Source organism: Prenolepis imparis, unplaced genomic scaffold, assembly GCF_030444845.1.
Source record: "Prenolepis imparis isolate NDT839.2.m4 unplaced genomic scaffold, iyPreImpa1.0 SCAF_2, whole genome shotgun sequence".
Classification (NCBI taxonomy): Eukaryota; Metazoa; Arthropoda; class Insecta; order Hymenoptera; family Formicidae; genus Prenolepis; species Prenolepis imparis.
This window is the reverse complement of record NW_028141160.1, coordinates 21,771,171-21,794,450: the sequence shown is the minus strand read 5'-3', so window position 1 is coordinate 21,794,450 and position 23,280 is coordinate 21,771,171. Positions and strand designations below refer to the sequence as shown.

Below are 23,280 nucleotides of genomic sequence, written 5' to 3'. Positions count from 1 at the left end.
AGCCTCGCCACCAGATAGCGCGCGACGTCGAGCTCGTAAATATTCTTCGGAGTGCAGAGTGCATACGTGAGTAACTTGGAGCACATAAAAAAATGGCGGATGACGATGTGAATGGAGATTCCGATGATATACAGCAAGAAAAGTCTCAGAAGAAAGCGGCCAAGTATGACAGCGGCGCGGCTGATTTGGAAAAGGTGACAGATTACGCCGAGGAAAAGGAGATTTCGTCCTCCGATGGATTTTCTTGCGTAAGCATGGGTCTTCGTTTACACGTGCATCACGAGCAGTGTTGTGCTTAGATGATTTTAAAATTAGCTAGATAAAGATGAGATAAAAATATGTAAATTCATCTTAGATAAGATGAAGATGATTTTGTTTTAAATGTATCTAGATAAAAGATAAAATTATATGACGATTCATCTAGATAACTTCCAGATAATATTATTTTTAAAATCGCTTATGTAAACAGTTAAAAAATGTAAATAAATAAAAATGTAATGTAAAATTAAAAAAATGGAAATTATAAAAGAGATATAAAAATATATTCATAGTTTTTTATTTATAAATTTTTATCGTTTACTGCTCAAGTTCTACTATACTTAAAATATTTTCATGTGCTATGAAACTCTAAATTAAATTATCTGAATATTATTTTAGATAATTTAGTAAAGATAACACTTTTTTTTATCTAAGATGCAGATATAGATAATACATTTTTTAATTATCTATATAAAGATAAGATAACGCCAAAATTTCATCTAGATGATCATATATATAATTTTATTTAGATAACAGCAAACACTGATCACGAGCCTCGATCGCACGTTTACATTTTTCTCTTTTTTTATAATTTTCAAAGTGGAATGTATGAAACAATTTCTCAAAGTCATTGCATCTTTATTCACCGAAGCTGTGTATCTTAAAATAAAAAAAAAATTTCCATCATAAATAATTGTCTCAGATAATTGAAAGTGTAACTTACTATTTTGTATTTTTCACATGTCAAATTAATTTTGGTTTCTACATTTAAAAAATATATCCAACAGGCTCTCAGTATAATTGGTGATCGCCGAGATAAAGAAGCTGCAGAGAAAAAGGCTAAAGAAAAGGAACTGCTTAAAGTATCGATAAAAAAGGAAGATGTCGATTTAATTGTAAGTATAAAATATATTTTGTGTGCAGTATACATGTTCTGCTTGTTTATTGGAAGTTCGAATTTAAAAAATTTTAAAAAAAACTTATCTTTATTTCAGATGAGAGAGATGGAGATCAGTCGCATTTTAGCCGAACAGACACTCAGGGAACACAGAGGAGACGTGGTAGAAGCATTAGTAACCTTAACTAATTGATATATAGAATATTAACTATTCTGACATACAAAACTTTAAACTCCACTGTAAATTATACAACCATAGATTTAGATTTTGATTAGAAATCTTTAATTAATATAATTTATTATATATTACATATATATCTGTATATTTTTATCAGTCTCATGTGTCTATGAAGAAATTTCTCTACTGCATCTATAAAGAAATAATAAATAGATGACATTTATATATTCATTTATACACATTTCTAAAGAGCACTCATTAAAAGTAATATGGATATATTTATCAGAATTTGATGGGACTAGTCATTTTGATTATCAATATAAGGAAATACCTGTTCCTCTTTGAAATCCCTGATTACGAATGTTATCAGACATCCATATTGATAAGATTGATAGTATGGGCATAAATATCAGTCTTTAAACAGTACAGAGTGTCAGAAGTACATTTGTATTGAAAGTGGCCATTTGTTTTATCTTAATATGTTTGCTCTTGTGAGTGTTTTTTTGTCCGTAGCAGTATGTTTTACATAATTACGCCAAATTATGATTAAGTGTTAATTATTTAGTTATTAGCAAATGATATTTGGATACTTAAATGTGGTTACTCACTCATCTATATATACAAGTGATGTCATAAAGTCGTTTTTATTGTGATATTTATGTTTTTATATTGCAATATATCCCGTCAAGAGTTCAGGTACGTAACATGTCATGTCTATCAAGTATTACAATTTTTTGTTTTGTCATACTCTGATATATTACAACAGTGTGAATGAATCATTACATATATGTATTATAATAGAAAATATTGACTTTTTTAACAGAATACATCTCTGTACAAGCTCAAAAGAAACTTCCTGGGAGATGATAGCTACATCAGTATGAATAATTGTACTCAATGTGGCTCCAACCTGAATGGATGTATTTGTTCCCAGGATCGCCTTAGTGAGTTTACATCAAAACTTTTGCACATATAAAATATTTCTTCAATTTTTTAAATATCTATAATTGCTTTTCTTTCTTCTTGCTTTGCGCAGACGTATGTATAATCTGCTGTTCTGACGTTTCATGCTGTTCCTGTTATGATTGTCCTTCATGCAGGTAAGAGTATATTGCACATATGTTGTTACAATCATATCTCGTAAGTATCAGGATTAAGTTATCTAGGAAACGGGAATTTTTATTTCAGTCAAGACCGGCAATTCAATGGAAAGACGCAGCTCTTTTTCATACTTTTCGCGTTTGGTCTCTTCGGCTTGATCACAATTGTCTTCAAAATATGCAGTAGGTATGTATGAACATCGTTAAACCTTTCATCTTTCTAAGTTTTTTCGCGATTTCTCAATATCATTATTGATAATAGAACTGTGAAACTGTGATAAATTTAACAGCATTATCACATACGCTGTAAATATAGCTTTGCCATCAAAACTCTAAATCTATTTTTCTTAATTTCGCATATTGATCTTAATTGATAATGGTTTTATCGTATCGACACTGAATCGGCATATCGACGGCATCAGAAACGAAGAAACAATGTAACTGTATTGTTAAACATTTTTGATATTACAATTACTTTCAAATATTGTTGTATCAATGATACAATTTTTCTCACGTGATTTATCAGTCTTTCTGGATTATTTATCACACAATTCAGTCACAAATTTTCTGATTTTTTTTCATTAAACATCAAAGATGAAATAATTTTTTAATTCTGCAAGACGAAATAATCTCGATTTTCACAGGCTTATGCGACACGACGCACGTGGAAGACGCAACGTGTTGCAAGAGCAAGAGCTTGATAGAACGCGCTGCAGTACTATAGAAGATCTAGAGGAGAGACCACCTCCGTACAACGAAGTGTCTTACAGTGCTCCTTCTCTTTACACGTCTCCCTACAACAGGGTACATAGATTACTACGTGTTTAATCATCGCTAATTATGATAAAAATACGTGTGCATGGATGTGCGTTTTGTGACTCACCACGATATGACGAGAGATATAAAGTTCAAATGTTTCCGGTGATAAAATGTAACGTCGTCTCTTTACTTTAGGCGTCCATGCAGGAAGCTCCGCCTTCGTATCCAGGAACGCCGAAACCGCAAGAGAGATCCCAAGCTACCGACGACCAAACGCTCTCGAGACATACCGTGTCCGTTGCCTCTTCCATCGCTCAACACATGTAAAGTGATATTTCTGTAGATATTATAGGTAATTACCTACATTTCTATAGATATGTTCAATATAAAAAAAAACGTAGAACGCCTGTAGAGTTATCTTAAAAGAAATTCTTGTCGTTTCCATCGTAATCAGAAACATGCGGAAAATCCTACAAGTTCTTAAATTACCTTGTTATTTTAGAAGCTAAACTTTTTCAAGATTCCTAATTTTTTTATACTGATCGCAATAAAAAAATACACAGGTCTTTTCTTACAACTCAGATAAAGGCACGCAGTAGTGAAGGATGATGAAAATTACGCTCCACGATTATATAATGAAAATGTCATTTATTTGATGTGGTGCAATGACTTGTAAAATGGAAAATGAATGTCTGTATGAGCTGGGTTTAATGAATGGCGCGTGCGTAACAATTTCTCGGAAATCAACCACTACCGCCGCCACCATTCATCGTTTTACAAAACAGCGCTTTGGATTTTTTTTAAATGCAATATACAACGGAAATGTATGTCTGTGTATATATAATATGTGTATGTGTGTATCAGAGAGCGGGCGTGCGGTAGCGGTTAAATTATTAGCGGATGGTGATCGATCGGTCGCCAACACGCGCCGGCTTTCATCATGATGAGGTAACATTTGTCTCTTACTTGTACTTGATAGTTTATCAAATTATATATCCAGTCATACATTCATATTTATTCTTGTTGCGGTTCTGCACGCGGAATTTGCGCCTATATCTGTGTGATTTTGTTTCTTAATCTTCTTTGTTCTGTATTTTTTACGGATTTGCTATATTATTATCGAAATTTGCTTTTGCTCTCCACTTTTCTTTCGTTTCGCAATATCTTTCTTTCCGAAGAAAAGACATTCACAACGTGATACGTGTGTGTTCCACGAAAGAAATCGCCGCACAGTCCCAAAGATAGATACGAGAATTAGAAAATAGTCGTGAATTTTTAAAATATGAATGAATAATCTGCCAAAATCTGTTCCCTAAATTTGCCGCCATACTTTGCTTTCGTCCCTGATTTCTCTTCTTATTCAAGTCCTACTAAAATCTAAGACTCAAATAAAGAGATTGGCGTAGAAAAACAGTGGAAAAATGTCTAACTACATTTCCATCACAATTCAATTTCTTTGATCTTTGACACAATCGCATTATTTCATACTACAACCAATGACACGTTCCACGTTGCGTCACTGAGAACTGATCAATTGGCATCGGCATTGGCATTGAAGAAAAATGAACGCGTTTTGTGCTCGATCACGGTGATCTACGATGATCAATTCGCGCGCACAGGCCGGTCGAGAAGTACGATACGTCTGCTGGTGGGATGTGAGGATGTGAATGTGGGTGTGTAGATCTTCGAAGATATCTCTCTTTCTCTCCTCTTCGACGCGCGGCACTGATGGTGTGTGGTCGTGTCACGCCGAGTTCTCTATCACTACCGTCACTCACTTGAACACAAGAGTTTGGGCACACGTGTGTGGAAATGCGCTTTTTTTTTTAAAGTCGCCCTCGACCGACCGGACAGACCAGACGGTTCTCCTCTTCTTCCCGTCGATCTCTGAACATTTTCAACCAAAGCTCGTAGACAGTCAGTTGGTTCTCGCGTCGGTGTTTTCATAAGTAATTTTTTTCTTTTTTTTTTTTTACTTTTTAGACCAAAGGGTGGCGCACTAGGAAACATTTATTTAGCACTACTATTATACTTCGTTATATCACTGTACACAAAGGTTCAAGAGGGATGTAAAAGTGGTGGGGGCGATGTGGAGGTCATGCCCTGGGTAAGCGGTGACTGCTTTCAGCTCTGTTTCACCCGCTTCCTGGGCGGTCCAACCGGTGGGATTTGCTGAGTTGCCAACGCCCGGAAAGCTTCCGCTATTAGGGGGGATTTTACCATGGACTTGAAACCTGCTGTATCCATCACGTCTGTCGCATGTCTGCAAGAAGCGTTCGCGAGTGAATTAGAGACGGCGAGATCAGTTGCGCATAGTTAAAGAATATAATATTGATTCTTAAGGAGCAAAATTATCTTTTTTAATTGATGGCGAGTTAAGATATCATATTTTGCAACACGTTATTCTACTGCAGATACTTACGTATTAATAAAGTCTATCGCTTGCTCCTTGAGTTGAAGAGCGCTATGGAGATCGGCAAGTATGAGAATTTCGGCCGCGTTCTCAATGGCTAAACTCGTGCAAAGTGCTTCCTCGCACATTACTTTTAGCCTCTCTAACGCATACTTGTCCGCCGCAGCCAACAGATCATCCGCCATCTTCTCCAGATTTGCCGCTTTACCGGTATAGATAAATCGCAGCATTTCTCGTAACACCTTATGGTCTACATCGGTGATATCCACACGATTTTGTTTTCTCTCCTCCATTTCATGTTCGAACATTGCTGAGAAAACCGGACTTCGTGCTGTAAATAATGAAATGTGAATTAGACTTTATTTTAGAGATATCAATTTATTCATAATTTTATTCCGATAAAAGTTCTCTTTTCTTTCATTCATTCATTCATCAGAGATTCTTATTTTTTTAATGTTATCGTTTCTATTTTATATTTTACATGTAAATATAATGAAAAGTCCATCTATCAATAAACGTTATTATATCGTAAATGAAGGTCGCAATCGAGCAATTTGATATGTGCAGTTTCACCTGCGAGAATCGCCTTGTGCGCGTGGAACTCTCTTCCGCAGACAGTGAGCGTTACGTCGCTAAATTTTTGGTTCTCAAACAGCAGCCCGAGATCGTCGGGCAACCGACACTCTGGTAATTTAAACTGTGTCGTATTACTCTGCCCGGATATGTTTACACTGTCCGCCACTACGCTGACCTAAAGGAGATAACAAAATTATGCAGATATAACGAGACGTTCAGCGTAACGAGATCCTGAATAAGTGTGATAATCGACATACAAAGGTATATACCTCGCAGAATATCGTGAGTTTGTCTTGTGATATCGTCTGGTAGCAGCCCGTTGGCCTCGTCTAAAAGAAAGTCTTCGTTTACACGTGCATCACGAGCCTCGATCACACGTTTACATTTTTCTCTTTTTTTATAATTTTTAAAGTGGAATGTATAAAACAATTTCTCAAAATCTCATTGCATCTTTATTCACCGAAGCTGTGTAGCTTAAAATAAAAAAAAAATTTCCATCATAAATAATTGTGTCAGATAATTTAAAGTGTAACTTACTATTTTGTATTTTTCACATGTCAAATTAATTTTGGTTTCTATATTTAAAAAATATATCCAACAGGCTCTCAGTATAATTGGTGATCGCCGAGGTAAGAAAGCTGCAGAGAAAAAGGCTAAAGAAAAGGAACTGCTTAAAGTATCGATAAAAAAGGAAGATATCGATTTAATTGTAAGTATAAAATATATTTTGTGTGCAGTATACATGTTCTGCTTGTTTATTGGAAGTTCGAATTTAAAAAATTAAAAAAAAACTTATCTTTATTTCAGATGAGAGAGATGGAGATCAGTCGCATTTTAGCCGAACAGACACTCAGGGAACACAGAGGAGATGTGGTAGAAGCATTAGTAACCTTAACTAATTAATATATAGAATATTAACTATTCTGACATACAAAACTTTAAACTCCACTGTAAATTATACAACCATAGATTTAGATTTTGATTAGAAATCTTTAATTAATATAATTTATTATTATATATTACATATATATCTGTATATTTTTATCAGTCTCATGTGTCTGTGAAGAAATTTCTCTACTGCATCTATAAAGAAATAATAAATAGATGACATTTATATATTCATTTATATACATTTCTAAAGAGCACTCATTAAAAGTAATATGGATATATTTATCAGAATTTGATGGGACTAGTCATTTTGATTATCAATATAAGGAAATACCTGTTCCTCTCTGAAATCCCTGATTACGAATGTTATCAGACATCCATATTGATAAGATTGATAGTATGGGCATAAATATCAGTCTTTAAACAGTACAGAGTGTCAGAAGTACATTTGTATTGAAAGTGGCCATTTGTTTTATCTTAATATGTTTGCTCTTGTGAGTGTTTTTTTGTTTGTAGCAGTATAATGTTTTACATAATTACACCAAATCATGATTAAGTGTTAATTATTTAGTGCAAATGATATTTGGATACTTAAATGTGGTTACTCACTCATCTATATATACAAGTGATGTCATAAAGTCGTTTTTATTGTGATATTTATGTTTTTATATTGCAATATATTCAGTCAAGAGTTCAGGTACGTAACATGTCATGTCTATAAAGTATTAGAATTTTTTGTTTTGTCATACTCTGATATATTACAACAGTGTGAATGAATCATTACATATATGTATGATAATAGAAAATATTGACTTTTTTAACAGAATACATCTCTGTACAAGCTCAAAAGAAACTTCCTGGGAGATAATAGCTACATCAGTATGATCAACAATTGTACTCAATGTGGCGCCAAGCTGTATGGATGTATTTGTTTCCAGGATCGCCTTAGTGAGTTTACATCAAAACTTTTGCACATATAAAATATTTCTTCAATTTTTTAAATACCTATAATTGCTTTTCTTTCTTCTTGCTTTTCGCAGACGAATGTATGGTCTGCTGTTCTGAAAACGTTCCATGCTGTTTATGTTATGATTGTACTCCATGCAGGTAAGAGTATATTGCACATATGTTGTTACAATCATATCTCGTAAGTATCAGGATTAAGTTATCTAGGAAACGGGAATTTTTATTTCAGTCCAGACTGGCAATTCGATTTAATGACGGATATCATCTTTTTCATATTTTTCGTGTCTGGTCTCATCGGCTTTTTCATAATTGTCTTCAAAATATGCGAAATATGCCATAGGTATGTATGAACATCGTTAAACCTTTCACCTTTCTAAGTTTTTTCGCGATTTCTCAATATCATTATTGATAATAGAACTGTGAAACTGTGATAAATTTAACAGCATTATCACATACGCTGTAAATATAGCTTTGCCATCAAAATTCTAAATCTATTTTTCTTAATCTCGCATATTGATCTTAATTGATAATGATTTTATCGTATCGACACGGAATCGGCATATCGACGGCATCAGAAACGAAGAAACAATGTAGCTATATTGTTAAACATTTTAGATATTACAATTACTTTCCAATATTGTTGTATCAATGATACAATTTTTCTCACGTGATTTATCAGTCTTACGCAGTTTCTGGATTATTTATCTCACAATTCAATCACAAATTTTCTGATTTTTTTTCATTGAACATCAAATATGATATTCATTGAACATCAAAGATGAAATAATTTTTTAATTCTGCAAGACGAAATAATCTCGATTTTCACAGGCCTATGCGAAACGTGTTGCAAGAGCAAGAGCTTGATAGAACGCGCTGCAGTACTATAGAAGATCTAGAGGAGAGACTACCTTCGTACAACGAAGTGTCTTACAGTGCTCCTCCTCTTTACACGTCTCCCTACAACAGGGTACATAGATTACTACGTGTTTAATCATCGCTAATTATGATAAAAATACGTGTGCATTTTGTGACTCACCACGATATGACGAGAGATATAAAGTTCAAATGTTTCCGGTGATAAAATGTAACGTCGTCTCTTTACTTTAGGCGTCCATGCAGGAAGCTCCGCCTTCGTATCCAGGAACGCCGAAACCGCAAGAGAGATCCCAAGCTACCGACGACCAAACGCTCTCGAGACATACCGTGTCCGTTGCCTCTTCCATCGCTCAACACATGTAAAGTGATATTTCTGTAGATATTATAGGTAATTACCTACATTTCTGTATAGATATGTTATTTCAATATAAAAAAAAAACGTAGAACGCCTGTAGAGTTATCTTAAAAGAAATTCTTGTCGTTTCCATCGTAATCAGAAACGTGCGGAAAATCCTACAAGTTCTTAAATTACCTTGTTATTTTAGAAGCTAAACTTTTTCAAGATTCCAAATTTGTTTATACTGATCGCAGTAAAAAAATACACAGGTCTTTTCTTACAACTCAGATAAAGGCACGCAATAGTGAAGGATGATGAAAATTACGCTCCACGATTATATAATGAAAATGTCATTTATTTGATGTGGTGCAATGACTTAAAGTAAAATGGAAAATGAATGTCTGTATGAGCTGGGTTTAATGAATGGCGCGCGCGTAACAATTTCTCGGAAATCAACCACTACCGCCGCCACCATTCATCGTTTTACAAAACAGCGCTTTGGATTTTTTTTAAATGCAATATACAACGGAAGTGTATGCCTGTGTATATATAATATGTGTATGTGTGTATCAGAGAGCGGGCGTGCGGTAGCGGCTAAATTATTAGCGGATGGTGATCGATCGGTCGCCAACACGCGCCGGCTTTCATCATGATGAGGTAACATTTGTCTCTTACTTGTACTTAATAGTTTATCAAATTATATATCCAGTCATACATTCATATTTATTCTTGTTGCGGTTCTGCACGCGGAATTTGCGCTTATATCTGTGTGATTTTGTTTCTTAATCTTCTTTGATCTGTATTTTTTACGGATTTGCTATATTATTATCGAAATTTGCTTTTGCTCTCCACTTTTCTTTCGTTTCGCAATATCTTTCTTTCCGAAGAAAAGACATTCACAACGTGATACGTGTGTGTTCCACGAAAGAAATCGCCGCACAGTCCCAAAGATAGATACGAGAATTATAAAAGTCGTGAATTTTTAAAATATGAATGAATAATCTGCCAAAATCTGTTCCTTAAATTTGCCGCCATACTTTGCTTTCGTCCCTGATTTTTCTTCTTATTCAAGTCCTATTAAAATCTAAGACTCAAATAAAGAGATTGGCGTAGAAAAACAGTGGAAAAATGTCTAACTACATTTCCATCACAATTCAATTTCTTTGATCTTTGACACAATCGCATTATTTCATACTACAACGAATGTGTACACTTCCTAATCTGAATTAATTTTGTTATGTTATATTTAATTTTAAGTATTGGTAGTTCAAGGAACATGAGTTTAGCTCATAATCTGTGAAATCGAAATAAATTATATGCACAATTAATTATTGTACGGTTTTGTAAAATTATAGGATTTTTCTCGTACATAGAGATTTGCGTTCAAAGTTTTCTTATAAAAAATACACAGCAGATATGTACAGTGTGTAAAAATCTTAAAATCGAAAGTGACGCGCTAGATTTGGGACTGTCCGGATAACGACTGCATCGCTTATTGTAATGTATTTTGTATAACAAGTAAATATTCACTGGCTGCCAGGATCGTCAGGGGGAAATCTGTCTCTAGAAAGGATTGATTACACACAATTGCAGTAATTACAGTGGTCTTATCACAGAACATGTATGGCATTAATTGTCATCATTAATGATGTGTAAATGGTAATAAGCATTTCACATTATTTAAAACTCGGGTTCTCTCGATAAAGCTAAAAAGATCGGAGGATCAGGAAGCCAGTACTAAACGATTGATTATTATTTTTGCCTCTTGTGTGGTTGCCCATAATTCAGTTCATTATCCATACATAAATTTTACAGCCCAATCAAATTAATGACAAATAAAGGAAATAAAGAAAGACGAAAATTATTAACATCGCGCTATAAATTGACCAACGATTATTTTTACAATTCTTTTAACCTGATTTTTTTTTTTTTTTTGCATTTTTTCTCATCCATTTACAATTGATAACGTGCCAACTTTAAAAATTGCGGATTATAATGTTCCTAAAAATAACGTAACGCAATCAACGTGCGTGCGGAAATATACAATAGACATTCCCACGATATTCAACATAGATCCGATAAATTATGGACAACCCTAAATTTAATAATATAATCAATAATAATAATAATAATAATAATAATTCGATTCTATCATTTCGCTTACAGTATGCAATACTTCAGAAAACAAGACAAACTGTGCCTATCGACAGGGAACGCGGGAGGGGGAAGGAGATTTGGGAAATTGGATTAGGGTTTATCGCCGCAAAAAGAGAGGAGGGGGTGGGGGAAGAACGGGAAGATATTTTTATACTTGTAGACAAAAATATACAAAAATACACAGGGCACGGATTGCGTGGCGTTAATAGTAATAGTAATCATAATAATAATAATAATAACCGTACATATATATGTTTCAGAGAAAGAGATCATAAAAAAAGAGCACTAACTAGAATGATTTCTCCGTCTTGGAAGAGTTTGAGACACGCTAGAACTAAAAAAAACATCACTACTATCGATAGAAACAAACAAAGTATCTAATTCTCTCCGTGCTGCTCGACGCGTCGAGCGAACGGCGCCAGGGGGACATCCCCGTTTGATCCATCTTTCTTTTTCTTTCTTTCGACAAAGGAACAAAATATTTAAATCGTCTGGCCGACGTCTATCACAACTCCCTTCGTGCATCGCGCTTTGTTGTCGTTGCGGCAATTTATGGCGACGAGCCACGTGGAGAGAAACTCCTCGCCTTCTTGGTCCTCTCTGGCTATATAACTCTTGAACGTCTCGCGCGCGGCCGTGCGCTTCCGGCTTGTTCGTTTGTTCATTCGCTGGTGACGGAAACGAAAGCAAATCCACGATGATGATGACACGTTCCTGATGACACGTTCCACGTTGCGTCACTGAGAACTGATCAATTGGCATCGGCATTGGCATTGAAGAAAAATGAACGCGTTTTGTGCCCGATCACGGTGATCTACGATGATCAATTCGCGCGCACAGGCCGGTCGAGAAGTACGATACGTCTGCTGGTGGGATGTGAGGATGTGAATGTGGGTGTGTAGATCTTCGAAGATATCTCTCTTTCTCTCCTCTTCGACGCGCGGCACTGATGGTGTGTGGTCGTGTCACGCCGAGTTCTCTATCACTACCGACACTCACTTGAACACAAGAGTTTGGGCACACGTGTGTGGAAATGCGCTTTTTTTTTTAAAGTCGCCCTCGACCGACCGGACAGACCAGACGGTTCTCCTCTTCTTCCCGTCGATCTCTGAACATTTTCAACCAAAGCTCGTAGACAGTCAGTTGGTTCTCGCGTCGGTGTTTTCATAAGTAATTTTTTTCTTTTTTTTTTTACTTTTTAGACCAGAGGGTGGCGCACTAGGAAACATTTATTTAGCACTACTATTATACTTCGTTATATCACTGTACACAAAGGTTCAAGAGGGATGTAAAAGTGGTGGGGGCGATGTGGAGGTCATGCCCTGGGTAAGCGGTGACTGCTTTCAGCTCTGTTTCACCCGCTTCCTGGGCGGTCCAACCGGTGGGATTTGCTGAGTTGCCAACGCCCGGAAAGCTTCCGCTATTAGGTGCGGGTGGGAATTTACCATGGACTTGAAACCTGCTGTATCCATCACGTCTGTCGCATGTCTGCAAGAAGCGTTCGCGAGTGAATTAGAGACGGCGAGATCAGTTGCGCATAGTTAAAGAATATAACATTGATTCTTAAGGAGCAAAATTATCTTTTTTAATTGATGACGAGTTAAGATATCATATTTTGCAACACGTTATTCTACTGCAGATACTTACGTATTAATAAAGTCTATCGCTTGCTCCTTGAGTTGAAGAGCGCTATGGAGATCGGCAAGTATGAGAATTTCGGCCGCGTTCTCAATGGCTAAACTCGTGCAAAGTGCTTCCTCGCACATTACTTTTAGCCTCTCTAACGCATACTTGTCCGCCGCAGCCAACAGATCATCCGCCATCTTCTCCAGATTTGCCGCTTTACCGGTATAGATAAATCGCAGCATTTCTCGTAACACCTCGTGGTCTACGTCGGTGATATCCACACGATTTTGTTTTCTCTCCTCCATTTCATGTTCGAACATTGCTGAGAAAACCGGACTTCGTGCTGTAAATAATGAAATGTGAATTAGACTTTATTTTAGAGATATCAATTTATTCATAATTTTATTCCGATAAAAGTTCTCTTTTCTTTCATTCATTCAGTCATCAGAGATTCTTATTTTTTTAATGTTATCGTTTCTATTTTATATTTTACATGTAAATATAATGAAAAGTCCATCTATCAATAAACGTTATTATATCGTAAATGAAGGTCGCAATCGAGCAATTTGATATGCGCAGTCTCACCTGCGAGAATCGCTTTGTGCGCGTGGAACTCTCTTCCGCAGACAGTGAGCGTTACGTCGCTAAATTTTTGGTTCTCAAACAGCAGCCCGAGATCGTCGGGCAACCGGCACTCCGGTACTTTAAACTGTGTCGTATTACTCTGCCCGGATATGTTTACACTGTCCGCCACTACGCTGACCTAAAGGAGATAACAAAATTATGCAGATATAACGAGACGTTCAGCGTAACGAGATCTCGAATAAGTGTGATAATCGACATACAAAGGTATATACCTCGCAGAATATCGTGAGTTTGTCGTCTGGTAGCAGCCCGTTGGCCTCGTCTAAAAGAAAGTCTCTCCTGATGAATTTCTTGAAGCCCCAATCTTTACCCTGGACGAACCTATACGCACGTTGACTCTCTGCAAGGACAAATTAAAAATTTGAAACTTGTATTTCACGTTGAAAGTCTTACTAAATTCTTAATTATATTTTACATTATATAATATATATAATATACATTATATATATATATATATATATATATATATATATATATATATATATATATTAGCATTCCAATTAATTTTATTTCATCAAAGAATGACTCTCTCACAAAATTGTCACAATGAAAATGCGAAGAAAAAAATAAAAATAAAAAGAAATGAAAATTTTACCTTTAAAAACCCCTGCATTGTAAAAAAGGGACTCCTGCCCACACATGTATCTACGACGATACAAACATTTATCACATGTACATACAGCCCACTTACCCATTGCTTTGGTTTCTTCTCTTTTGGCATTAAGAATAGAAAATTTAAACTTTGCTCTGACTTCGGATTTGTTGCACGAAACGAGAAGGAGATACAGTGACAGGTAGTCTTTGCTCTCCTCATCCAGGCCTTTAGGATTCACTCTCAGACACCTAGAAATCGATTGTCGTATAAACTGACAAGGTTATAGCCTCGTTGGCGCTTTAGTTCACCTTCTTACGATATCACATTATAATTAAAAAAAAAAAATTTTCTTTCAATTTGTTCACAAATTGGCATCTCGTTACGTTAAGATTTCCTTTCCTCGAAACTTCACCGATATAAACACAGACAAAATCCAGTATAGGAAATGTATAATACGATAAAAAAAATGATTCATATTCTCTTCGTTTATTTAGACTTTTAGACTCTCTCTTTTTTCTAACATTTTCAAGATTCTATTTTTGAAAGTTTAATGAGCACTAAAATACGCTTTATAAATTATCGATAGACCATTATTACATATTTATATATTGCACTTCGGACTTATTCGTTCGTTATTCAACACGAAATTGCTACTGATATGTACATCTCGCTTATCTCTTTTTCATATGTGCAATGCGAATAATCTTAAACATAATTTTTTCTATTTCCTCGGATCCGTTCTCTTACGAACGATTAAGTGTGCCGAGTGACTATGATCGATGATGATGATAATGATGATGATGATGCCATTCTTACCATTTCAACTTGTCGTTGGCCCCTGCGGAGAACGTGGACGACTTAAGCACCTCACCCATCTCTTCGCGGCAAAAACTGAAGTTATTTATCGTCCACATGTAGCTGAACTTAACCACCTTCACCTGCGCACATAAAACCTTCAAATGCGATACCTCGTCAGAGTCTATCTCGTAGAAGCTAGCTTAATCTAACTACGCTAAAAAGGCCTACGTAAACACCCGTTCACGGTCGTCGTCGTCGTCGTCATCTCATGGGCATTCGGGTCTCTTACAAGTTTACAAAATCAATCCATCTCTTTCGTCCTGCGACGTGAGACGGATCTACAGGTAATTAAATATTTGCGATGGAAGATACCGCGGAAGAAATTTCCATAACTCCCTTAGAAACAGCTTTGGACGAAATGATCGGCGAAGAGGGATCGGGGGCTTCTTCAGACGTGAGAGAAACAAATTTTTTTCTTTAGCGAAGATAAAAAAAATGTATTTCCTACTTCGATATATACGTTTAAAATTGTATAAACCGTGATAAAACTTCTTTGTACTTGGCCAGTGGCATCGGTTCAACTGCACGGTGTGGCAGTTGAACTCTTAGAAGTGAGACACATCCGGCGATTATGAATTATCAGTACGACATAGTAAACGCCCTATCGCCGTAGTTAAATCACATTGTAGCTATCTAATCATGTTTATGAGTTTATTCGCACTTGGCGTGTATTCAATTAGCATTCTTTTATATCCGGCACATAAAAAAAAAAAGAAGTATGAATATCGTCGCGACATACCTAAGTCCAAAGGTCTCGATTCTAATCGGAATTATGTTTGTCAGATTTCGAGAGAAACGCGTCACGTCGATTGTAAACGTTCGTCTTTATTATATGTTAATGCCGAGTCCGTGAAAAGCTCTCGAACAGAACAAAGTTCCTTCGTTCTCGAAATCGTCCTTGAAGACGAAGTACTACAAGTATCACCGCGGTAAATAACCGGGGGGGCGGGAAGGGGTCGGCAGGTTCCAGGGTCGAATGATGCTCAGACCTGCTTACGCAATTCTCTTAAAGAACACACGAACGGACGAATTTAACGGTAGAGGCGTGACTTTAGTTATTTCGAAGGACAAGCATTTTTCTTTCCGCCTGCCTTTGTCGATAACGGTTTCGACGCACACACGTGCGACCGCATTTTTTTTTTTTTTTTTTTTTTAATTTTGCCCCGGGAGTTCGCATTAATATGCATCGACATCGTGGAGGCGGATTGGGACTAATCGGGGATCGAGTTTCTCGTTCCTCTTCGTCTTTGAGCCGCATAATCGGAACGTTAAGTGAAAATTAAATTGCTCATAAACTTCGAGAGACTTCTCTTTGCTTAGTCGGAGTTGTCATTTTTGAATGTATAGTCAGATAAAATTTTATCGAGTTTTACGCGATAGAGAGAATTTTTAAAAAACGAACGAAACGAAGGAACTCGAGAGAGAGAGAGAGAGAGAGAGAGAGAGAGAGAGAGAGAGAGAGAGAGAGAGAGAGAGAGAGAGAGAGAGAGAGAGAGAGAGAGAGAGAGAGAGAGAGCGAGAGAGAGCAAGAAGGTCGAGTCCCCGGAAGAAGTCAATGATCTTTGACGTCAGCGTAGTGTGTGTACGACCTTGGCGAACGAACGGTAGCCCGCGGCCAAATCTATTCGTCTAGTCTTCCTTAATGGTGAACTTTTGCGTAGGGCTCTTATCGGCTATCTACGGCAACTATTGCGTGTCCTCGTGCGTATCGTGAGAAACGACGTTATATGTTGTACTAACAATGAGAGCATATGCATACACAATGAGTGAGAAACGATATTTTATTATATTCTCAGAAAGGATAAGATCTCCTTTCGAAAATTCCATATACTAACCGATAAGAATAAAAAAGTACGAACAAAGAAAGTAAAAAGGTTCTTTTTCATATAAAGTCATAAGAAGAAGAGAATAAACGATTTAATTAAAAGGCTTTGAAAAGACAGTTGGTTGTCATCATCAATATTTAATTTAGAGTCAGAGTAGAGATTATGTGTTATTTATAAATCTGTGGCAATTGTTGAGAAGATAATAAAGTTCACAAGAATTTAATTGCACTATTAAGAAGGGAGGGAAAGGGAAAAAATTCGAGGTGGATCGAAACATCTGACATTCTTATTGACTTTGGTTTTTAAAATTAAAAAGATACACGGCATATAAAAACATGAAAAGTACATCTAAAAATTATTATTTGTACGTTGAAATAACATTTATAAATCTAAAATTTAAAAGATACACACAGGCGAAAAAAAGATTTTTGCATGACAAATAACTTTGATCTGGAATGCAAATCTGATATACGAAAATAGATATCGCTTAAAAAATTTTCCATTGTAATCCGCTCGAGAAATTTTTTAAAATAAAGCTTGGAGCTCAATTACGACTATGTATAGCGATTACAAAGTCAGCTTTCCAAATAGAACCTCGCAAGTTTTATCGGTGAAACTTTTCTACAATGGAAGTATAGAGTACAATATAAGGTCGTTTAAATTGTTGGTGAATAAATGCTTTAAAAATACAGATATACTTTCGACAAATGTAGACAGAGCCTGAAAGTTCGCGATGAGCCACGATGAATGACGCGAATGAATTGCACGAGAATCTCTCTCCTTGTCTTCCCATTATCTGTAGTCAAGGGACAAAGGAAAGCGTGAGAAATGTCCGCGAGATACACCTCCGCTCTCGACAGTCTAAGTGAAAGTTCTTTTCTCTTTTCGACGGTTGTTCTACAATCATAAGCAACGTACATTTGTATTCTAAGCTTTGTCTAATCCTTCCAAATTGATGTAATCATTCACGATATAAATTCCGATATTACTCCAATATAGCTTATCAACCATTATTTAGAAGAACCACTAATTAAAATTTTTTAATGCACACGATGGAAAATAAAATTAAAATAATTAAAAAATATCGAGTTTATTACTTCAAATTATTATCGTAAAAATTCGCGAAGAATTCTTGTTCTTCGAAAGTTTCACTTAAAAGACACACAAGAGAGAGAAGACGGAGGGAATATATTCTACTCTCTATCCGAGGGATGTTTAATCGGCATTCTTGGACTGAGGGACACTCGCGCGTCAAGAACTTCCATTCCCCGGGTTTTTTTTTTTTCGATCGCGAGGATATCGCGCATTTATTCACAACATCGCCGGACAGGCGAGTTCGATGATCTTCACCTCGGCGCTGACCTTCGCACATCGGAAGCTTAAGGTCGACATTCGCGTCGTCGAGAAGCAGGAAGGAGGTGGCTATCTCTCCCGCAAGAGTTCAACGCACGCTCGTACTGTAATCTCCTTCGTGGCCGGTTACTTCTTACGACGATTCGTTTGCCCGGCAGGAAGCAAAAAGGCAGAAGAGAGCCGCCTGCGACGTCTCGCTGTTGCGAGGACTAGAGGAGAAAATCCCAGACGAATCGAGCCTTTGAGCAAATCGAATATATGTCTAAACATTTGCACCGCAATTCAAAAAAAAATTTTTTCGAGCAGATTGCAGTGGAAAAGGATATTTTTTAAGCCATGTCTATTTTCGCACATCAAATTTGCATTCAATATAAAAATCATTATTTGTCATACTTAGTATATATGAAACGTCGCTTTTTGATCAATGTATTTATTTTAAGGGAAAATAAAGAAATAGGAAAAAAAAAATAGTTGGAAGAGGGAAAGAGATTTTTATAAATTGACAATTATTATTCGTACACGGAATTTCAAGATATGGAAAAATCCATGATGTATAGAATCTATGATATAGAGAGTATTTAGAAAAATTTTCTTGTTGCAAATCGATTTTTGTTTCGTTTCCTGCGGAATTGATTGCGTTACGACACAAGCACGATGGAAATTTTGAACGACCTGCGCGGCGAACACTATTTTCTCGGGTTAATTTCGTTTCCTACGACGTAATCCTACACGTTGGAAACGTGCCAAGAACTAGACTTCTTCGTTCTACGGAGAATACGAATAACTCCCGCTCGATGCGGACGTTCGCGTGTATTGTATCCTTTTTCTACAGCTAACCGATGTACGTGACGACGAAACCAATAATGCAACTGTGACTCATATGGGAAATAATCGATGCGACAATATAAAGGAAGAGGATGGCGAATCTGTTGCTATTTCTCGCCTCGTAATACGCGAAGCACAAGTCAATGAAACATTATAAAGAAGCACCTCGATCTCTTTAAGCAGAAATCCATTTAATATGATGACAACCAATTGTCTTCTTAAAGGCATTTAATTAAATTAACTTCAATGAAGGACAAGTAAAATTTCTTGAAAAAAAAAAAAAAACGATAAAAAAGATTCCTCTTTTTTTTTTTAATTACACTTTTATATACAAGATATCCCAAAACTTCCGAATTTTCTTTTCAGAGCAGAATCTTTGATCAATTTAAAAATGATTTTTCTCCGCATCAATAATTAAAAGATTAACACAATTACATTCTTCAGTTACAGTTTTACTTTAATAAAATTTTAATTAAAGACTTACTTACAAAGATACATATAACGAAAAACTGAAAGTTACAAAAAATGACCTTCCTCGATATTTTCGCTGAGGAAAAATCGTCTTCAAATTGGAGCCAGAGAATTTCCTTAAAAGAAAATTCGAAAGTTTCGAGATTTTGTATATCAAAATAATTATAAAAAAGATACTCTTATAAATAATTGATCCATCCAAATTAAATCTTTGATTAATCCAAGTTCTCTCATATGATGTGCAAATCTGTCGCATCTCCTTTCTCGGGGAGTTCGGGGATTATCAAATTTTCATCAGGGCTCTCTTAGGAGAGGAGAAACCGCAACTACCCGAACAAATTAACGAAGCTTCCAGATTATTTCGAGAACGTCGCGGAATCAAATTTGCACGGAGCGTTCGTAATTCTGTTTGACGAGTAAGCGGAACGTCTCTCGAAACTATCCGCTCTCGAGCCTCATCGCGAGCGGAAGCGACGTGTAAGCTTGGAAGAGAAGAGAGAGGTCAGAGGAAGGGTTCATCGTCTCTCCCGGGTGTTCCGCGTAGCGAGTCGGCGCGGATCGCCGCCACCAGGTGGAGCGGCGGCGGCGGAGGAGGCGACCCGGTCGACGCCCCTAGGAGTCGTTCAACCCGCTCGCGGCGATCGGCCTTGAATCACCCGTGCCCGTTTACGGGAGCGCCGTGGAACGCGCTCTTCGAGCACCGCGAGCGGACCAACACCAAGCCGGGAACTTCCGGAGCGGACTCCTCCTGGACACGGTGCACGACCAGCCGTGCCGAGGTAAACGATCGCTGCCCGCGAGCTCTTCTGCTGCTCCTCCTCGCGCGCGGATCATCGAAAGAGTCGCGGAGATGAACGACCGCGAGAGAGGAACGTACGCTTTTATACGAAAATATACTTCCTACATCCCAGGAATTTCCTAAACGCCGCGCGCGTCTCGTTATGCAACGCGGTTCGCCGAATTTTATTTTTTATTTTCGGAATTTATCATTTTTTAATAAAAAGATAGATACTGGCTAATAAGAAGCAGAAATTAGACGTGACAATCTTGTTTTATAAAATACTTCTCTATTTAAATTGAATATTTCGGTCCTTTCTCTTTGAACCATCCGTCAATTGAGACTATTTTTTGTCGTTTAATAATTTCCAGCATTTAATAATTCTGTCGTTTAATAATAAATTCAATTTAAATTTGTATTTGGATATCAGTCTTTTTTCGATTTATTATATTTTTAAAAATATTTTCATACGTTACTGTAAAAAAATGTTACACCGAGCCTTTTGCGAGAAATGTTAGGGTTTAATCGAAGCATTCTCGGGATTTCTTTCATCTATTTTTTGGAGTCGTAATTCTTGCAGCATGTATACAGAAACTTTTATGTAATATCCGAATAAAGAATCTGTTCAAATTACATCCCTGGTTTAATTTCAACTGGAATTCGATTTTATTTTTGCAGAATCGGTTCCAAGATTGTCACAAAAGTCGTAAATTAAAAGTGAGAGAAATTTAGACTTTCTATAATTGAAAATTATTTAAAGTATAAAATATTTAAGTTTAAGTCGCGACTTTCGAATTTGGAAATTACATTTTCTACGGTTCCTAAAAAGATAAAAAAGGTTACGTAATTCTAAGTAATATATACAGGTCCTTTGTAACTCGATCCTCGGTTCATAAGGTGATTCCGCAAGGTGATCTCGAGCAACAGCGAGAGACTAAATTTATACGCGGTCTGCGAATGAAAAAAAAAACCCCCAAAAATCTACGAAGGACACGCAACGTTAAATACCAAAGATTTCGGATGACGGATACGATCGTGTCGCAACAGTCGACCTTGAATTTAGAGTATCAGCGACGAGATGCTCTCGAGGCTCGCGATCGACTTTAAAAAAAACCTGAACCTAAAAATCTTTTTATTTTGCTGATAATGATTGCTGACGCGCGATGTCGCAAATTTTTCGCGAGGATCGAGGACGATCGCCGAGGCATTCGCGCTCTTTATCGATCGATGTGACCGATAAATCGCGATAGCGCAGACAGGCAGCTGACGCGGCGAAATCGACGTCGTCGTCGTCGTTTCGTCGTGCATTACGAAAGTTAACTGGAGCAAACGGATTGACTTTCGATTTATTCGGGCGAGCGAGTTTGGCCGATTGGTTCCTCCGATCGATTCGAGCGCGAACGCGAGTTTTATCCGCGGACGGTGTATCGTAAAATTCAATAGCCGCTCTTGCGAAATCCGCGTCGGAGAGCGAACGTAATAACGTTCGCATTCTACCACGCTGTCGAAATTAGAACGGTGGAAGTTAAATATACGCACCGAGGAAAACCGATCGGAGATTTCATTTACAGCCTGTGGATAAATATTTCTTTTTTTTTTTTTTATTCCCGAGCATTTCTCTCGAACGATTTCGTATAAGGGTTCTCTCGAACCCTTTCGTACTCTGCATTGCCGAAAATTCCAGGGGAGAAAGAGGGTGTTTCTAACATCGTAAAGAGAGATTGGCGGAAAAAAATATGCCTTGGTAATTAATACTTTTAAGCTGTAATTTAACGTTTAATTCTCTGTCAAATTATAATTAAAACTATTAGTTACTATACTTTTAAAATTGATAACTAAATTTCAGATGTAATATAAGAATACTTGTAAGCTAATATTTTTTCCCGTGAAGATAACACGAATAAACTTTTATCAATATTATTAAATCTATAATATTGTGAAAGAGACTATAAATTCTCTTCTCATTAATATATTTGTCATTACTATCTGTGTACTATTATTACACCAACTTTTTGTTATTTCACTTTTCCAACATTATCTACCACTGTCAATGGACAATTGTTGAATTGTCCATTGTTGCGGATCTCTCCGGGAGGAAGAGGGGTGGGACTCGCCCAGGCTGATAATGAATCATCCATCTATTTATTCATTCTATTTATCCATCCAGGGCGTCGACGCAGGCACGTAATCGCGAATCGTAACTTCGTTACGATCGTATTCGCGGGGACGCGAGTGCGCAGAGCGGAAATAAAGAGGAAAAGGGACGGTCGAGCGAATTTCCAGCGAAAATCGCGCAACTGCGTTTCCGCGACTCGCGGAGAAGTTCCGAGGGGGAGGAGGCCGAAGCGGAGAGTAGTAGCGCGACGGGAGATATCTAGTTGCAGGTCGTTCACATTGCGCGAGGGGGACGAGCGCGCAGTAAAAATAGAATGAGAGCGCCAGGAGCGCGTTCTCTCACGCGCGTTCTCGACGACGACGACGACGACGACGATGATCCTCCACCACGTCTTTTCAACGCGAATCTTCCTCTTCCCTCCTTAATCCGTACGGAGTATATTAGATCGGATCCGTCCCCGAGGAGGATTAAACCTCGGATGGTTTGTCCTATTAATCGCGAAAATAATTGAAAGAACCCTCTCGTCCTCAAAGAGTCTTAAATATTTGTGAAGAATGACGTTTAAAACTTTCCACAAGTTCTCCGTTTTTTTTCCAACGTGTACATTTTAAGTTATTTAAACGGGTTGGAAAATAAACTTTAATTTTAGCATCGCACGATATCTGAAGAATTTGATGGCAGAATCGCGTTGTGTCTGAAAAAAACTATCGTAATTTTAGAGATACCTAACGTCTGAGAATGCGATCTAAAATCATCCCTAGGAACACGAGCGACAGAGTAT

At 37.0% G+C, this 23,280-nt stretch overlaps 4 protein-coding genes and 1 pseudogene across 13 annotated transcripts in view; 3 read left to right on the top strand and 2 right to left on the bottom strand.

Annotated features, from left to right (window-relative positions):
• Positions 1 to 49: 49 nt before the first annotated feature.
• Positions 50 to 1,622, top strand: LOC145932675 (huntingtin-interacting protein K). The gene is made up of 3 exons (XM_083031817.1): positions 50 to 248; positions 1,047 to 1,154; positions 1,254 to 1,622. The coding sequence occupies exons 1-3, from the start codon at positions 93 to 95 to the stop codon at positions 1,347 to 1,349; spliced, it is 360 nt and encodes a 119-aa protein (XP_082887943.1). The 5' UTR covers positions 50 to 92; the 3' UTR covers positions 1,350 to 1,622.
• A 542-nt stretch (positions 1,623 to 2,164) lies between these two features.
• On the top strand, positions 2,165 to 7,324 carry LOC145932672 (uncharacterized). Of its 4 annotated transcripts, XR_014424765.1 has the most exons (7): positions 2,165 to 2,278; positions 2,371 to 2,434; positions 2,523 to 2,621; positions 3,079 to 3,238; positions 3,389 to 3,545; positions 6,784 to 6,891; positions 6,990 to 7,324. XR_014424765.1 is itself a non-coding variant. In XM_083031810.1 (6 exons), exons 1-5 carry the CDS (start codon positions 2,215 to 2,217, stop codon positions 3,518 to 3,520), a joined length of 519 nt encoding a protein of 172 aa, XP_082887936.1. In that variant the 5' UTR covers positions 2,165 to 2,214; the 3' UTR covers positions 3,521 to 3,545; positions 6,174 to 6,265. The 4 variants fall into 4 exon arrangements, 3 of the variants coding, with proteins under 3 accessions (XP_082887936.1, XP_082887935.1, XP_082887934.1); XM_083031810.1 differs by lacking the exons at positions 6,784 to 6,891; positions 6,990 to 7,324 and adding an exon at positions 6,174 to 6,265; XM_083031809.1 differs by lacking the exons at positions 6,784 to 6,891; positions 6,990 to 7,324 and adding an exon at positions 3,776 to 3,888.
• On the bottom strand, positions 5,318 to 7,447 carry LOC145932951 (protein roadkill-like; annotated as a pseudogene). The gene is made up of 5 exons (XR_014424795.1): positions 7,405 to 7,447; positions 6,452 to 6,622; positions 6,180 to 6,357; positions 5,616 to 5,937; positions 5,318 to 5,456 (listed from the first exon to the last, which is right to left on the bottom strand). The product of XR_014424795.1 is annotated as a protein roadkill-like (transcript).
• Positions 7,357 to 9,355, top strand: LOC145932673 (uncharacterized). Its single transcript, XM_083031812.1, has 6 exons — positions 7,357 to 7,767; positions 7,895 to 8,018; positions 8,111 to 8,177; positions 8,266 to 8,376; positions 8,865 to 9,003; positions 9,144 to 9,355. Exons 2-6 carry the CDS (start codon positions 7,952 to 7,954, stop codon positions 9,273 to 9,275), a joined length of 516 nt encoding a protein of 171 aa, XP_082887938.1. The 5' UTR covers positions 7,357 to 7,767; positions 7,895 to 7,951; the 3' UTR covers positions 9,276 to 9,355.
• Positions 9,356 to 9,583: 228 nt separating this feature from the next.
• Rdx (BTB/POZ and MATH domain-containing protein rdx) overlaps positions 9,584 to 23,280 on the bottom strand; it is a 74,328-nt gene continuing 60,631 nt past the window's right edge. For 3 of the 6 annotated variants that reach the window (XM_083031807.1, XM_083031805.1, XM_083031801.1), the window contains 6 exons: positions 15,089 to 15,225; positions 14,369 to 14,520; positions 13,878 to 14,017; positions 13,618 to 13,795; positions 13,054 to 13,375; positions 9,584 to 12,894 (listed from right to left, as the gene is read on the bottom strand). In XM_083031807.1, the coding sequence (XP_082887933.1) occupies positions 12,750 to 12,894; positions 13,054 to 13,375; positions 13,618 to 13,795; positions 13,878 to 14,017; positions 14,369 to 14,520; positions 15,089 to 15,225 (1,074 nt within the window). In that variant the 3' untranslated portion in view covers positions 9,584 to 12,749. The remainder of the gene's footprint in view (positions 12,895 to 13,053; positions 13,376 to 13,617; positions 13,796 to 13,877; positions 14,018 to 14,368; positions 14,521 to 15,088; positions 15,226 to 23,280) is intronic. The other 3 variants (XM_083031802.1, XM_083031803.1, XM_083031804.1) reach the window with 3 other exon arrangements.